The sequence below is a fragment of the Garra rufa genome, chromosome 3 (assembly GCF_049309525.1).
Source record: "Garra rufa chromosome 3, GarRuf1.0, whole genome shotgun sequence".
Lineage (NCBI taxonomy): Eukaryota > Metazoa > Chordata > Actinopteri > Cypriniformes > Cyprinidae > Garra > Garra rufa.
In genome coordinates this window covers 20,645,522-20,659,643 of record NC_133363.1, presented here as the reverse complement: position 1 = coordinate 20,659,643, position 14,122 = coordinate 20,645,522, and the positions used below count along the sequence as shown (strand labels likewise).

Here is a 14,122-nt window from a genome sequence, read left to right as displayed (position 1 = left end):
AGAGTTTTTTTTTTTATTATTATTCCCATTGATCTCAGTGGTGTTTCTCATTAGGTAATTAGTTTTACTACAGTACGTGCTCTAAAAATTTATAAATTCTTTTATTTTCAGATTCCTTTGTATCTAAATCTATTTATATACTTATTTATACTCTTTTATTTAATTTGGTATAGCAGTATAACAAATTATTTACAATAACACAATTATAAGATGTCTAATAATGTGCAATAATGTTTTCACTAACGAAATTGAAACTGATAAATTGATTAGACTAACCTAAAACTATTAGGTTACAGAATACAATATAATTAAACCTGAAGTTTACTTACAACACAAGAGCAGTGTCATAGTGACTAAGTTAGTGTCACCATTTGTTGTGACAAAGACTTACTGTAGTCTTCAGTGTGAGTGAGCGGATGGAAAAATATAGGATAAAAAGCCACTGCAACAGCTGCAATGAAGCCTCCAAATATAAGCGTTATCCTCTTATTAGCAGACATGATTTTGAGATTCACCTCATCCGAGGACAGCAACTCTTTCATGCTTTTCCGGGTTGAAGTTCATATACTAAAACAAGTTTAAAGTCTTTTATTATTTAACATATGTTCTATATTAAAAGTGTATTTAAAATTATATATTTAAAATTACTGTCATTTAAAATATAATGGGCACAATAATTATACTCTTAAAAAGTTCTATTGTGAGCTAACAGTACCACAGTTTAATATTTGATAGTGGGCCTTTTATTTTGTCGGGAGGTTTCCCGTCATGCTGTGTGTGTGTGTGTAGTGTTGCTGTGTCAGTGTGTGTAGGGATCGCTGTCTTTCATCAGTAATAATGTCCGGCAGTAACACATACAGACTGCGCTGCTCTCTCCCGGCGCACGAGATGGATGTCAGGGGTCTCGCCGTTGCCGCTTATCCAGACGGAGCGTTTGTGTCCGTGTCCAGAGACCGAACCGCACGGGTCTGGGTACCAAACCCAAGGTAACGTTACATCTCCAACAGCTTCCTCCTGCTGTTTATAGACCTAGTTTACTTTCCGTTTCGTTGGTTACTAGGCTGAATGCTAATACGTTTTCAAAGTTAGTTAATGTATTAAGAGGGATTGCCAAATCAAGCGAAATTTAACAACTGATGAGCATCATACCTGAAAGGAAACTGAACGGGTTCGGTTTCCTGACAGGGACCGATCTATAAAAAAAACTATGACACGTTAAAGTAATAGTTCACCTAAAATGAAAATGAAAATTTTTATTCACTCTCTTGTTGTTTCAAGTCCTTATAACTTATTTTTTTTTCTGTAAACAATGTTGTGAAACAACATTTACATGGATATTTCCATACAATGAATAGTGACTGAGTCATTCTGCCTAACGTCTGCTTTTGTTTCCCACACAAAAAAGAAAGTCATACACACTGAAAGAAGTGTCATTTTTGGGTGAACTGTGTCTTTAAACTTCACTAAGTGCTCTCTGGATTGATTAAGATTCAGCTCTGTTAAATTCAGTTTCTTTTAGTCAAGCTTTATTATTTATTGGTGTACAGCATCGCCAAGGAAAAAATATTACCTAGCTCAAATTTTTGAAATGGTATTGTATATATAGGATGGAAAATAATAACATGAAAACCAATAGAGGGTTTGCACTTACGTCACGCTTTGGTCAGTTACCCAGATGTGAAGCCATACGTGACCCTGGACCACAAACCAGTCATAAGGTCAAATTTTACAAAACTGAGATTTATACATCATATGAAAGCTAAATAAATAAGCTTTCTATTGATGCATAGTTTGTTAGGATAGAACAATATTTGACCGAGATACATCTATTTGAAAATCAGGAATCTGAGGGTGCAAAAAAATCAAAATACTGAGAAAATCACCTTTAAAGTTGTCCAAATTAAGTTCTTAACAATGCATTTTACAAATCAAAAATTACATTTTGATATATTTACAGTAGGAATTTTACAAAAAATCATCATGGAACATGATCTTTACTTAACTTCCTAATGATTTTTGGCATAAAAGAAAAATCAAAAATTTTGACCCATGCAATGTATTTTTGGCTATTGCTACAAATATACCCCTGCGACTTAAGACTGGTTTTGTGGTCCAGGGTCACATATAGGATATACTCGGATGTAAACAACAGCATGGATTGCACAATATATGTACTACTGAATATGTTGTTCTGCTAATTTATACTGTCTAAACCACTGAAAAAACATGTGGAAGCTGCTAAATCATATAGAGAAGGACTTAGTAAGCAGGAAAGGGCGCAATATTTTGACGAACTAAAGTTAATATATGGTAAAGATACATACAAGCCGTATTAATTGGGCTGTTAGCCTAATATTTCACCCACCTAACTGGAAATGATAAGAACAAACACAAATATTGTCAAGACTCTTGCCATGGAAATCCTGGTTTAGTTTGGCCAACCACAAACGCCTTTGATTCTCAGACAGTTTTTTGCACTCTTGTCTTTGATTTGTTATAACTTTTGGTAGTCTATAGTACTCCAGATGTTTTCCCTGGTCTGACCAATTAGTACAGCCCAAAACATGACAATAATTGATCATTGTCAGCATTTATAATCAGCTAAATATGCAAGTTTCATTAGGTTCAGTAGCATTGTTTACATTCAGTGCCTGATTGATGACGCGTCATGAAAACACTCTATATCTGTTTAACTCCATATCTGTTTTTTTTCTCTGCAGTGAAAACCATGTCTATACGGAGATGCACTGTATGAACGGCCACTCAAATTTTGTGTCTTGTGTGTGTATCATATCTCCTAATGAAACATATCCACGAGGACTCATTGCCACTGGAGGACATGACAACAACATCTGTGTGTTTTCACTAGACCGACCAGACCCTCTGTTCACCCTCAAGGGTCACAAAAACACAGGTATATCCACTGTTAATAATGTGTTACAGGGATGTAACTGCATGCAGGTTGTCTTGAAATGCCACTGGAATTATTTCTCTAGCCATACCTGGTGTTTTTTGTGTGTTTATGTGTGTTTACAGTCTGCACGCTCTCAGCTGGCAAATTTGGCACAATACTGAGTGGCTCATGGGACACTACAGCCAAAGTCTGGCTTGGAGAAAAGTGCATGATGACCTTACAGGTAAAGTGGCACGGTTCTTGGTATCACCACAGTAGTATCGGAAATTTGGCTTAGTGTGATGTATCGATAGCTGTGTTTTAAAATATGTGACCCTGGACCACAAAACCAGTCATAAAGGTCAATTTCTTGAAATTACATAATCTAAAATCTGAATAAATAAGCTTTCTATTGATGTATGGTTTGTTAGGATAGGACAATATTTGAAAATCTGGAATCTGAAGGGGGGAAAAAAATCAAAATTTTGAGAAAATCGCCTTTAAAGTTGTTAGCAATGCATATTACTAATCAAAAATTAAGTTTTGATATATTTATGATAGGACATTTACAAAATATTTTTATGGAACATGATCTTTACTTAATATCCTTTTGATTTTTGTCATAAAAGAAAAATCAATAATTTTTACCCATACAGTGTATTGCTGGCTAGAGCTTGAAATTTATCTGTGCGACTTCCAACTGCTTTTGTGGTCCAGGGTCACAAATATGCACTGTGTGTTTTTTTTTGGACAAACAAGCAGCTCTAAATCATTCTCCCAAACTTAAAAACAGCATGTTTTCAACAAAAGAGAAGCTTTAAGAACTTGTGCAGCCTTACAAATAAGCAAACCTTTGCAATGATATTTTAAATAGCAATCACAATTTTTATTTTGAAATAAAAAAAAAAACTTTAATACATTAGATATGCCTTTATGTATAATGCAGTGTAAAGGTATTCATAATGTATGTTCTTATGCATTAAATTTTTTCATAAGTAATTGTATCCTAACATCAAGGTTGCAATTATTATTCAAAATCCAGATCCAGAAAAAACATAATGTTGTAAAACGATGTGAAATAACATTTTTCTATTTTAACATACATTTATTCCTGTGATCAAAGCTGTGTTTTCAGTCTTCAGTGTCACCTGATCCTTCATAAATCATTCTAATATGCTGATTTATTATCAATGCTGAGAACAGTCGTGTTGCTTAATTTTATTTTAAGCCTATGATAAATTTTTTTAGGATGCTTTGATGAATAAAAAGTTAAAAAGAACAGCATTTAACAAAGTTTGGTTTCAGGAAATTTTTATTCTTTCTTTTTTTAAAAGAAATGTATAGTTTTATTCAGCAAGGCTGTGGTAAATTGATAAAAGGTGATAGCAAAGACTTATATTGTTAGAAAATATTTCTATTTGGAATAAATGCTGTTCTTTTAAACTTTTTATTCATCAAAAAATCCTGAAAAAAGTATCACAGGTTCCAGAAAAATATTTGGCAGGTTTTTCAACAGTGGTTTTCAACATTGATAATAAAAGTAATAAATCAGCATATTAGAATAGACTTCTAAAGGATCATGTGACACTTAAGATTGGAATAATGGCTGATGAAAATTCAGCTTTGCATCACAGGAAAAAATTATATTTTGAAGTATATTAAAATAGAAACCATTATTTTATAATGTAATAACGTTTTGCAGTATTACTGTTTTGTTTTGTTTTCTGATCAAATAAATCCAGCCTTGATGAGCATAAAAGACTTCTTTAAAAAACATTACAAGTCTTACTGATCCCAAACTTTTGAATGGCAGTGTACATTACAAAGGTATAACAATGAATAAAAAAGTATTATAAGCTATTATAACTATGATTATAATTATTCATGAAATCATACATTGCATTATAAGGTACATTACATATACAAGCAAATCATGCAGCCCCACATCACAACTTATCTTAAATATAATGTTTTTTTTTCTCCCCACACTGTACCTTTAAGAGAGAGATCAGATATAATCCCATTGCCTGCAATCGATTTTAGTAGAGTGTGAGTATGTGCTGACTGGTTTCTTGTGTAATTGCTGCTCCTCAGGGACACACCGCTGCTGTATGGGCCGTAGTCATTTTACCAGAGCAGGGCTTAATGCTGTCTGGATCAGCTGACAAGACCATCAAGTTATGGAAGGCTGGTCGCTGTGAGAACACCTACACTGGTACATGGGTGCAACTGATATCTCTAATGCTTTTAACAGTGAAACAATGTTTATTTGATGCCGAGTATAGACCCTGTGGAGCTTGTTTAGTTTGAACAGATCTCCAGCAGGGGTCAGCATTTGTAAAGATTGTGGCAAGGGTCATATTTTGATGAGATTTTTATAGTGTGTCTGTTCTGCAGGTCATGAGGACTGTGTGCGAGGGCTCGCTGTGATAAACGAGGTGGAGTTTTTCTCCTGCAGTAATGACGCCAGCATTAGACGGTGGATGGTGACGGGTGAATGCGTTCAGGTTTACTACGGTCACACTAACTATATCTACAGCCTTGCTGTCTTCCCTAACGGACAAGGTGCTTATTTTTCGTTTTACAGTAGGTTTGATATGGTGACATTTTGTATAAAATCTGAATTATTTCCTATACATTCTTTTTTTTTTCCTTTCATAGACTTCGTGAGCACAGGAGAAGACAGGACACTGAGAGTCTGGAGGAAGGGAGAATGTTCCCAGACTATCCGTCTGCCTGCTCAGTCAGTGTGGTGCTGCTGCATTCTGCCTAATGGAGACATTGCTGTGGGAGCCAGGTACACATACTGTTCCTGTTTCTTATATATTTAACTGCAGTGCCTTGCGGAAGTATTCATACCCCTTTTACCCCTCATACCCCCTTTTTTTCACGTTTTATTATGTTAAAATGCTTTAAATGACTTTTTTCAGTCTACACTCCATACACAGAATTGTCACAACTTTGTAAATGAATTAAAAAGAAGGAAAAAAACTGAAATAAGTACATTGCATAAGTATTCATACCATTATCTCAGTACTTAGCTAAAGCACCTTTACAGCCTCAAGTCATTTTGGGTATCAGCATTTGGCAATTATCTGCTATTTTTCTCCTCACCCCTTCACTTCTCAAGCTCTGTCTGCTTGGATAGATGCAGACACACATTTTCAGGTTGTTCCAGAAATATTTGATTGGGTTCAAGCCCATAGTATGCATACTAGCTTACAACTGTACCTCAACATTTTACAGACACACCGTAAAACATTGCAAAAATAAGCTGAAACTGCTGAAATGTGACGCTTGGAAAATGCAAGTTTCAAGATATTTGGCTCAATAAAGAAGATTACAAACAATGGCTTGCCAGAGATCCAAAGGACGACAAATAGAATATCAAATCTCTATCAAATGGCCAGAATTAAATGCAAAAATGCTTGCTTTCACTCGAAATGTGTCCCCACATTTAGTCCTTGGATTTGAGGGTTTTAGGCCTGGAAAGGCCTATCCAATGAAGTTATCCAAGGTGTGGGAACCCTGGCTGTGGCTGGGACCACTCAAGGACATTCACAGAGTTGTCTATAAGCCACTCTTGCTGTGTGCTTACGGTGTGTTCACACGGGGCGTCAGCGTCAACGCTTCCCATTGACTTTGAATGGGTGACGTCAAGCGTTGCCGAAAAGAATTGTGGATCCGTCGGCGACGCTTCACTGGCGTTGCTCGCGGCAGAAGTTGAGAATTTTTCAACTTCTGCCGCGAGCAACGCCAGTGAAGCGCCGCTGACGGAAAGCGTCAGCCAATCAGGATCGCTCTATGCAAATACAATAGCCAGGCGGCAGCCAATCACGTACCTGTCTAATTTCATTGGCTGACGCTGCTATGACCATGGCGTCAGCCATGCCTTCCGTCAAGCATTGACGCTGCCTCCCCGTGTGAACACACCGTTAGGGTCATTGTCCTGTTGGAAGGTGAACCTTCTGCCCAGTGCCTGGTTTCCTTTAAACAAGATGCTTGGAATTTAGGTTTATCCGTCTAGACCAGGGGTTTTCAAACCTGTCCTGGAGCCTCCCCTGCCCTGCACATTTTGTATGTCTCCCTTATTAGGCACACCCAATTCAGGTCTTGCAGTCTCTACTAATGAGCTGATGATTTGAATCAGGTGTATTAGATGAGAGAGACAAGCAAAATGTGCAGGGCAGGGGAGGCTCCAGGACAGGTTTGAAAACCCCTGGTCTAGACAATCTTGTTTCTCACAGTCTGATGGTCATTTAGGTGCTTTTTTTTTTTTTTTTTTAATTCCAAGTGTGTTTTCATGTGTTTTCCCCGAGGAGAGGATTGAGTTTGGCCACATCGCCATAAAGATCGGTGGAGTATTTCAGTCATGTTTGTCCTTCTGTAGGTTTCTCCTATCTATGATCATGGAGCTCAACTAGAGTGACCATCAGGTTCTTGGTCACCACTAATCAAAGCCCTTCTCCATCAGTTGCTCAGTTTGGCCAGGAGGCCAGCTCTAGGAAGAGTCATGGTTGTTTCAAACTTAATCCATTAAGGCTAATGAAGACTACATGCTTCTGTGAATCTTACATGCAGCAGAATTTTTTCTGAACTCTTCCACAGATCTGTGCTCTGCAAAAATACTGTTTCTAAACTCTACAGGCAGTTATTTTGACCTTAGGGCTTGGTTTTTGGTCTGATATGCATTTTCAGCCTTTTATAGAAAGGCCATGCCCATTCAATTGAATTTGCCACAGGTCAACTTCACTCAAAGTAACTTCTACAAGTAATATGAATGCTGCTGAGCTCAATTTCAACTGTCCCAGATAAGGGTTTGAATACTTATGCAATGGAATCATTTAAGGGTTTTTTTTGTAATTAAAATTTTAATTTGCTTTGCCATTATGGTGTATGGATTTTAGATTGATGTGGGGGGAATAACTTAAAGCAGTTTAACATAAGGCAGTAACATAACAAAACAAGAAAAAAATGTTGCTTTCGCAAGGCACTGACTGTATTTGTAGTTTATTATCTTGCATGAGGCTGACCAGGTCACGTTTCTTTGAAGCGATGGCATTATCCGCGTGTTCACTGAGAGTGAAGAGCGTGTAGCAAGTGCTCAGGACCTGCAAGCTTTTGAGGATGAGCTTTCCAAAGCCATCATCGACCCCAAGACAGGAGACTTGGGTGACATCAAGATAGAGGACTTACCTGGCAGAGAGCACCTGAGTGAGCCAGGTAAGTAGATTGAGGTTTGGCTTGAACACGTGTTATTTTTATATTATTCATATTATAGTATTAATATTTTGAATTAGCTTTTAATATTTTTATTTTAGTTCAAGTTACTTAAAGTTAAACTAATTTTAGTTTGTTACTAAGTTCTGTATTACTAATATTTGTATTTTATTTTAGCTGTTGTTTTAGTTAACAGTAACAACACTGAGAATGCTAAGCAAGTATTTTTGCTGATAATGGATCACTAAATATATTCGTTGACACCGATAGCCTTGTAGGCAGCGCACAAACATATGGTGACGCTGTGTTTCAGGCATCCCATTTTCGAGTCCCGGTTCCTGACTCAAATCCCGTCCCTCTCTTACTTTACTACTTTGCATACTTACTGGTTACTACTTTGTAATCATTTTCCTCACTGTATTATTATTGCATATGTATAGGAAATCGTGACGGCCAGACGCGACTCATAAAGGAGGGTTCTAATGTTGAAGCGTATCAGTGGAGCATGAGTGATGGACGCTGGATGAAGATCGGAGATGTAGTGGGCGGGTCTTCTCAGCAAAATTCAAAGCGAGTGATGTATGAAGGCAAGGTAAGTCACAGTATTTATCTTGTAGTGATCCAGTAGATTGTGTGCCCAGTATGTAAGTATTATATAGTCACTGTTTGTTGTCAACTGCAGTTTTTGTGTATGAATTAATTCAAGTAATGCTTTTACACTCAGCACTTGTGGTAGTGTAGATTAGCTTTTGTGTGAGATGTTTTGAAATTACTTTAAATATCCAATGTTGGTACTGTACAGAGTTCAAATTATAGTAATGAAGTTGCAATCATGTTGTAACCCTTGCGATTTCCCTGTTTGAAGGAGTATGACTTCGTCTTCAGTATCGATGTGAATGAGGGAGGTCCTGGTTTGAAGCTGCCTTACAATATGACAGACGACCCCTGGCTGACAGCTCACAACTTCCTTCAGAAGAATGACCTGAGCCCCATGTTCTTGGATCAGGTGGCTAATTTTATCATTGAGAACACTAAAGGACACACTATAGGTCCAGCTTCCGCCACGGCCGCAGACCCCTTCACAGGTAACCAGATATGTATGATGTACATCCACATGCGCACACTTTGTTCAGCTGAAGGTAAAAACTGCCCTCCATATCCCTTCCATGTTCTCAGGCGCAGGGCGGTACATTCCGGGTTCAGGAGGTGACAACCAAGGATTTGGTGCTGATCCTTTCACAGGTAGGTCTTTTTGAATAGCATTTGTTATTTGCTAATATGAAATCAAACTTATGAGTGATTTTCATGTTTGTTCGGGCAGGGGCTGGTCGATATATACCAGGATCAGGATCCCCAGGCACAGTGCCTTCAGGCGGAGCTGATCCTTTTACTGGTAAAAACATAGAAATATGCATATTCACAGTGCCACATGCATGGATCAGGTTAACCAATATAACTCTCAATCCTCTTCAGGTGGCAGTGCCTATTCCTCTCTTCCAAAAGCTACGACAAACATCTTTTTCCCCAACACAGATGGAGTTATGTTTGAACAGGCAAACACAACTCAGATTCTTGGTAAGTGACACTTTCATATCAGAACTTGACAAAAAAATGCATAAAAGTACAATTTTTGACATGGTACCATAGTTATATCATGGTAGTAACATTGTACTTTTTGAAGTATTATTGTTTAATGTTCCTTTATAGTTTTTCTTATTATTTTGAATAGATTGGAATAGGTTGTATTTTTATCTTTTTATTTTTGTAGGTAAGCTTCGGGAGCTGAACAACAGCGCTCCTGCGGACCATAAGCTGAGTGACGCAGCACTGGACTGTCTGGAGAAGTTGTTGGTCCTAGTTTCAGACCTGAAGACTCAGGAACAGCCCACTGCAGAGCAGATCAGTGTTCTCTGGAGGTCTTGCCACTGGCCAGAAGGTAAGTAATTGAATCTACTTTATTGCTAAATAAATAAACAATTCACTATACTAAGACTTTAGCAAAGTGTTAAAGGAGTAGTTCACATCCAGAACAAAATTTGACAGATTTACTCACCCCCTTGTCATCCAAGTTGTTCATGTCTTTCTTTCTTCAGTCGATAAGAAATTTTTTCTTGAGAAAAACATTTCAAGAATTATCTCCATATAGTGAACTTCAGTGATGCCTCCAAGTTTGAACTTCCAAAATGCAGTTTAAATGCTGCTTCAAATGGTTCTATGCGATCCCAGTCAAGGTAGACGGGTCTTATCTGGCAAAACGATTGGTCATTTTCAAAACCAAACTTCTATACTTTTTAACCTCAAACGCTTGTCTTGTCTAGGTCTGTGTGAACTAATCTTTTCCGGTTCAAGACAGTTGAAGTATGTCAAAAAATTCCATTACGTTTTCTTCCCCAAGTTCAAAATCTTCCTACATAGCAAGATCTTTTTACATTTACGAAGTAAACATAGAAAGAAGATCAAACTCCCTTTACAAAAAACGGTAAAACGGTAAAACAGCGATATAGGATGATTTTGAAGATGAAGAAGAAAGGTGGGAGTTTTTTGACATATAGTAACTGTATTGACCTGGATTACACACTACATATGCGCATCGCAGAGACAAGACAAGATGAGCATTTGAAGTTAAAAAGTATGTAAATGGTTAGACCCTTCTTCCTCGGCTGGGATCGTTTAGAGCCCTTTGAAGCTGCATTTAAACTGCATTTTGGAAGTTCAAACTCAGGGGCACCATAGAAGTCCATTATATGTGGAGAGAAATCCTGAAATGTTTTCCTTCAAAAACATAATTTCTTTACGACTGAAGAAAGAAAGAACATAAACATGAACATCTTGAATAACAAGGGGCTGAGTAAAATCAATCTGGCTTCTGGAGGGCCATGGGCCACCCCCATGTCATCCAAGATGTTCATGTCATTCTTCAGTCGAAAAGAAATTAAGGTTTTGTGAGGAAAACATTGCAGGAATTTTCTCCATATAGAGGACTTTAATGGGAGCCAATGCAGCTTCAAATTCTGAAAATTCCTAAATTCTTTTTGAATGAAGAAACCTTCTAGTCAGGTAAGTTAGAGATAAACTCAGCAGGAAGATGGCCCTCTAGGAGAAAGATTGACTAAGGTAGTTCATTTGGAGAATTTGATTTGGGACCTGGTGCTTTCTCCTATAATTTGGTTCCACTATAAGCTAAAAGATTTTTTCCATTTTTAGTAGTTTTGTTACATTCTTTTGTCATTTATACAAAATTGTTCTTTTTAAATAGTACCAATTAGGTTTCATTCATTTTTATTTTAGTTTTAGTTCAGTTTTTTGTTTGTAACATTTTGAATGTTTTTTTGACTGCATTTATTTGTACAGCAAAACAGTAAAATTTTGAAATATTTGTATTATTTAAAATAACTGTTTCTATTTTAATATATTTTAAAGTGTAATTTATTCCTGTGATTTCAAAGCTGAATTTTTAGCATCATTACTCCAGTCATATAAACCTTCAGAAATCATTCTAATATGCTGCTCAAAAAACATTTATTATTATTATTATTATGCTGAAAATTTTCAGGTTTCTTTGATAAATAGAAAGTTTAGAAGAACAGCATTTATCTGAAATCAAAAATTGCTTTTGATCAATTTAAAGCATTTTTTCTAAATAAAAGTATTAATTTCTATAATTTCTCCACCCCCAAATAATTATACTGACTCCAAGCTTTTAAATGGTATAGTGTATAATGTTACAATGTTTTATTTCAGATAAATGCTAATCTTTGAATCTTTCTATTGATCTAAAAAATCCTCAAAAATGTACTCAGCTGGTTTAAATATTGTTGAAAATAATAAAAATGTTTCTTGAACAGTTAGTCAGCATATTAGAATGATTTGGGATCATGTGACACTGAAGACTGGAGTAATAATGCTGAAAATGTCTTTGATCACAGGAATAAATTACATTTTAAAATATATTAAAATAAAAACAGTTATTTTAAATAGTAAAAATATTTCAGAACTCTACTGTTTTTGCTGTACTTTGGATGTACAATAAATGCGTGCTTGGTAAGCACGAGAGACTTCATTAAAAATTAAAATTAAAATTAAATCTTTAAATCTTACTGTTCAAAAACGTTTGACTGGTAGTGTATAATCTGTTACACTTGGATGTATGTCACAAAACAGAAGAAAAGATCTGTCGCTACTTCCAAAAAATTAATAAGTCATCATTTCCCTCCTCAGACATTGTCTTCCCAGTGTTGGACATCCTGCGTTTGGCTGTGCGCCATCCTGAAGTTAACGCCCAGCTTTGTGGTGGGACTGAAGGTGCCAGTCTTTGCAACCATCTCCTGGGTCTCATGTCCCCCGAGGGCAGGCCTGCAAATCAAATGCTGGCACTCCGCACTCTCTGCAACTGTTTCACTGGGTCTCACGGCCGTGCTCTACTCTTGGGTCAGCGTGACGCAGTCCTGTCCCGGGCAGGAGACCTCCGCGTCGTCTCCAACAAGAACATCCACGTGGCACTGGCTACCCTGCTCCTCAATTATGCCGGAAGGTTGTACGGTCAACCCACTGAGATCGAGGCAAAGGCACAGTGCTTATCAGTGGCCAGCACTGCCTTAGAGGTCGTACAGGACAAAGAGGCCATCTTCAGGCTGCTGGTGGCCCTCGGGACCACAGTGGCTGGGGACAACACTGCAAAGGACCTTGCACGATCTTTGGGTGTCAACTCTCAGATTTCTAAATACGCCAGGGTCTCTGATCCAGCTAAAGTGGGCGAGTGCTGCCGATTAGTGCTCGATAACCTGCAGTGATGTTATGAAGGTGTCAGGATGCAACCGACTTCTCCTTCCATTACTACTCCTCCATGAGAAAACCTGTCTCTTTCAGATCTCTTAAACCTGTCTCTATATCATTAGTTTGTATTTAAATTTTCACATTTTGATGCTGAATGGATCTGAATGAATGCATGATGTGAATAAACACTGATCATTAATTGAAATCGTTCCTAAAGCAAGGCTCGTGTTATTGAGGGTTCGTACAAGCTGCTTAAAGGTCCAATGAAGTGCTTTGAAACACAGTGTTATTCTGTGCACTGACGTAATTTCAACTAAAACAGGAAGACCCTTTTTTAAATAGCCAATAGCATTTCGTATATTTCACAGCTTGGGCCAGAGTCCCTTATATGTCCCCTATATAGTGCACTATGTGCCATTCACCATACAGAAAATACTAATTCTGATTTCAGTCGCAGCTTCAGTGTCTTATTAATAGTGTAGGGGGCGACAATTCGGCAGAGGTGGAAAGAGTAGTAAAATATTCTACTCAAGTCAAAGTACCATTACATGAATTAACTTTTACTTAAAGGACCCATATTGTCAAAATTGAAATTTCCTGGCTTTTTTCATGATAACTGAGGTCTAGGGGTTATGTAACTACCATATAAGTTTCAAAACAGTCAGTCCACAGCAAACTGCACACAGCCTGAATAAAGTAGCCGTTCCTTTTCACGAGCCCCTGTAACTCAGGCTGTTTACTTTTAGTTTCGGTTTTGCGATAACGCACACACACAAAGGGAGCAGCACATCTTATAATAGATATTTGTCAGTGAACACAAGATTGAGCAGCAAATCCTCCAGCATGGTCTTTTTTTTAGTCATCTCTCCTTATTTTCGACCCGTGATCAGTCAAATCTAAAGGTCATTGCACACTGAGTCCGATCAAAGTCCCTTTAGTCTTTGGTCCGATTTTTGTTTGCGTTTTTTCTCATATTCGCCATCCTTTCCTATGAAAATGCTTATTATGGATGCAAAATGCAGAAAGACGAACCTAATCTGAATTTTTGAACGAAAGTTTCACAGGCAGTGTGTAAACTCGATTAACATAACCTGAGGTCGTATTTATTTTTTAACGTGCAAAAATTTCATACTCGTGTGCAATGACATAACTCCTGCAGCTCATGTTGGATGCAGGGTTGCCAAGTTCGCGTTTTTTCCCCACGGAATTGGTCTACTTTTAAACTGTTGCCATGGG

The 14,122-nt window shown here is 37.4% G+C and overlaps 2 protein-coding genes across 2 annotated transcripts in view; one reads left to right on the top strand and one right to left on the bottom strand.

Annotated features, from left to right (window-relative positions):
* smim20 (small integral membrane protein 20) overlaps positions 1-539 on the bottom strand; it is a 2,766-nt gene extending 2,227 nt beyond the window's left edge. The window contains exon 1 of the mRNA XM_073837587.1: positions 392-539. Coding sequence (XP_073693688.1) covers positions 392-500 — 109 coding nt within the window. The 5' untranslated portion in view covers positions 501-539. The remainder of the gene's footprint in view (positions 1-391) is intronic.
* Positions 540-784: 245 nt separating this feature from the next.
* plaa (phospholipase A2-activating protein) lies at positions 785-13,102 on the top strand. The gene is made up of 14 exons (XM_073836889.1): positions 785-986; positions 2,721-2,914; positions 3,037-3,137; positions 4,988-5,108; positions 5,291-5,458; positions 5,555-5,690; positions 7,947-8,116; positions 8,554-8,705; positions 8,979-9,198; positions 9,290-9,355; positions 9,435-9,506; positions 9,587-9,688; positions 9,882-10,049; positions 12,332-13,102. Exons 1-14 carry the CDS (start codon positions 838-840, stop codon positions 12,901-12,903), a joined length of 2,391 nt encoding a protein of 796 aa, XP_073692990.1. The 5' UTR covers positions 785-837; the 3' UTR covers positions 12,904-13,102.
* The last annotated feature ends 1,020 nt before the right edge of the window (positions 13,103-14,122 follow it).

Bases quoted from the DNA above. Each gene is read 5' to 3' on its own strand.
- plaa (XM_073836889.1), top strand. From the start codon at position 838: ATGTCCGGCAGTAACACATACAGACTGCGCTGCTCTCTCCCGGCGCAC. The intron at 987-2,720 runs GTAACGTTACAT...TTTTCTCTGCAG, and splicing joins GTCTGGGTACCAAACCCAAG to TGAAAACCATGTCTATACGG. The intron at 8,706-8,978 runs GTAAGTCACAGT...CCCTGTTTGAAG, and splicing joins GAGTGATGTATGAAGGCAAG to GAGTATGACTTCGTCTTCAG.